The sequence below is a fragment of the Antrostomus carolinensis genome, unplaced genomic scaffold (genome assembly GCF_000700745.2).
Source record: "Antrostomus carolinensis isolate BGI_N321 unplaced genomic scaffold, ASM70074v2 scaffold40314, whole genome shotgun sequence".
NCBI classification, from domain to species: Eukaryota; Metazoa; Chordata; class Aves; order Caprimulgiformes; family Caprimulgidae; genus Antrostomus; species Antrostomus carolinensis.
The window spans coordinates 5,008-8,125 of NW_010313566.1; the positions used below are offsets into that span (position 1 = coordinate 5,008).

General features: G+C 55.7%; 1 protein-coding gene across 1 annotated transcript in view; it reads left to right on the forward strand.

Annotated features, from left to right (window-relative positions):
• Positions 1-516: 516 nt before the first annotated feature.
• The window catches only part of SCNN1B (sodium channel epithelial 1 subunit beta), a 10,449-nt gene continuing 7,847 nt past the window's right edge, over positions 517-3,118 (forward strand). Inside the window, exons 1-2 of the mRNA XM_029084837.1 lie at positions 517-834; positions 1,687-2,113. Of these exons, the coding sequence (XP_028940670.1) occupies positions 524-834; positions 1,687-2,113 (738 nt within the window). The 5' untranslated portion in view covers positions 517-523. The remainder of the gene's footprint in view (positions 835-1,686; positions 2,114-3,118) is intronic.

Sequence of the window (3,118 nt, forward strand, 5' to 3'; positions counted from 1 at the left end):
CTGAGTCCTACCTGGAGCCAGCTCATGCACGGACTGCTTGGTCCATCTAGTGTCGGCAGAGCTTTCAGAAGAAGTTATGGACTTGCCTGTTTGTTTGCACACCAAACACCCACTTCCTAAAAAGTGACCTGGTTGGTTATTGCAACACCCGGAGCTGTGTTACCGGGGGCTGGTACTCGGTAAGTCACCGCAGGCAGAGCCACGTCCAGTGGGTCCAAGTCACTGCGCTCCTGTGGGGCCAGAAGGGACATGACAAAAACATTCACCACTCTGGGAGCAGTAAAGCACAAACCTCCCCCTTGTGCCCTCCCAGGAGGTGAGGGGCTCAGTGCCATCTCGCTGTCACGGTGTGACCCTGCAGAACATCTGCTCTGAGTTTCTCCTGGGTTGTCACACCATGGTCGTGTCTCACGCACCTACTCCAGTCCCGCTTTGCTGACAACACAAGCACCCCTGGCGTAGTACAAACCTTGTCTCTCAACACAGCTGGTTTGTGTCTTTTCTCCCACTTGCAGGCAGCAGCATGAACCTGAAGAAGTATTTAGTTCGGGCGCTGCATCGCCTGCAGAAGGGCCCTGGCTACACCTACAAGGAGCTGCTGGTCTGGTACTGTGACAACACCAACACCCACGGCCCAAAGCGCATCATCAAAGAGGGGCCAAAGAAGAAATTCATCTGGTTCTTCCTGACGCTGCTCTTTGCGTCTCTGGTCTTCTGGCAGTGGGGTATCCTCATCAACACCTACCTCTCCTATAACGTCACGTCATCGCTCTCTATTGGCTTTAAGACCATGAAGTTCCCAGCAGTCACGGTCTGCAACGCCAACCCTTTCAAGTAAGTTTTTCTTTGACTAATTTACCCAGCTGTGCATTAACACCCTCAGCTGTATGACTAGTGTGAGGGACTGTGGATCCCATCCTCCCTCAGACCTCACCTTAGGAGCATCAGTGGAAATGACCCCTTGACTCACCAAGTGGCACTAAAACCCAAAGGGTTCGTGTTTGCCTGGGTTTCCTTATGGTGCCAGTTAATCTCATGATGGTTATTGCCCCCCTGCTAACTTTCCCTGGCTCAGGGAAAACTCAAAGTTCAAGTCACTTTTCACAACCAAAATCTGTCTCTTGATCTTTCCCCGCAATCCCTTTCTTTCTCCTTCCTCTCCCTGAACATACCCCTTATCGCTCACACTCCAGCCATGAAGAGCCGGTGTAACAGCACTCTCAGCTGGGAGCTGTGGGGATATAACTCGATTGTCATTTCAAAGGAGTGACTGATTTTTGTCAGAGTTGCTTTACATTCACATCCACGCCGTAGCACAGCCCAAGGCAAGATGTTCTCAACCAACACACAGGAATTTGGGGTTTTTTCACCTCTGCATCCTACAGACGTTTTGTGCAAACTGCAGTGAATTACTGACACGACAGCCTGGTTCTGTGCTGGCAGAACCCTGTTCCCCACCACAGCTCTCCCTGTTTATCCTCCCACTGGTTTTCCACCCAGTTGCAGCTGCTGGGATGCCCGTGTTGGAGCTGACCATGCTCTGCACCGGGGCTCCTGTTGTTCTCCAGTAAATCTTTAGGCAGCGACCCGAGGTCCCCAGGAAGGTCCAAGCCAGCAGAGCAGCAGACAAGCTGCTGCACATCCCACTGCCTTGACACCGCCTGCTAACTGTGCTTTGTCCTGCAGATACTCAGAGGTGAAGCATCTGCTGAAAGAACTGGACAGGCTCATTGAAGCAGCACTGGAGAGGATCCTGCAGCCCACGCTGGGGAACAGCAGCGAGAGCAGCTCCCCACCGCTTGACCTGCACCTCTGGCACCAGATACCCCTGGTCCTCATCGACGAGCATGACAAAGACAACCCCATCATCCTGGACATCTTTGAGAGCAACGTGGACATCTTTGCTGGGGGCAACCAAACATCTGAGGGCAACCAAACCTCTGCAGGCAACGAAACTGCTGTGGGCAATCAGACATCTGAGGGCAACCAGACCTCTGTGGGCAATGAAACTGCTGTGGACAACCAAACATCCATGGGCAATGCAACGGCTGCTCCACCTGCCCCAGCCAACGCGACGTCAGAAGAAAAGAAGTACAAGCTGGCGGTGAAGCTGGTGAGAGGGGTCCTGCTGGAGGCAGGCGGGAGGGATGAGGGACGGGCAGCACTCGGTGCCTCGGCAGGGTGTGGAGCAGAGGTCGGTGTCTCTGCCCCACCAGCTGCCCACGGTCCCTCTGCCGTGGGGTTCTGGTCCAGCTGTGCCGGGGCTGGGGGCCGCCCGTGCTGGCAGCACCCTGGGTGCAGGGCACACGCAGCCCCTGGGCAGTTTGCAAGTCATGGTGTGTTATTTCAGTGCTACAGAGCTGTTAGCTTGGGCTTTGGGAGAAGGCAGCACAGATATTTTAAGATTTTTAAACATTTCCGAGGGGGCTCTGATCACCTGCAGGATAGGCAGCCAGGCCTGCAGCAGGATCACACCCCAAACACCCTTTCCTAAAGGAAAGGACACCCAGCAAGGAGCCCTGATGAACTTTAGGTAGTTGTGTAGCATCAGTAAGGTCAACAAGCTCTTCATGGAAACAGGGACTGTCAGCGTGTGGTGCCTGGCACTGCTCCGGAGCGGATCCTGCCAGCGGGTCCATCACCCTCTGGCGAGAGGGATACTGAAAGCACTGGGTGGCACTGGGCAGTGAACATGCCGTGTTGGTCGTTGGACAATGCTGTTCCTGCTCTGGGGTCACCCCACGCAGCCTGCTGTGAGCTGAGCCAGGGCAGAGGTGCCCACACAGGGTCCCGGCCACCATCACCTGTTCCTTGGGTCTGGCACGCAAAATGCCAGGGGGAGGCTGTGGCTGCTGCCCCTGCCCCTCTCCCGCAGTGTCCTCAGCACAGAGGTACATGGTGGTCTCACAACCCCCCACCCTCTGCTCCCACGGAGGGACCCTGCCTGCCCAGACCTTGGAAGCTGAGGCAACTCCAGCCTTAAAGAATTGGCCAAACCAGGACATTTTCTATATGTCGCAGGTAACGCTGGGGCTGATGGAGAATCTGCCCAGCTGGGAAACCTCCCTGGGGAGGGCGGGACCAGTTGGTGAGCACGGGCAGCCGCGCCAGCCGGCTC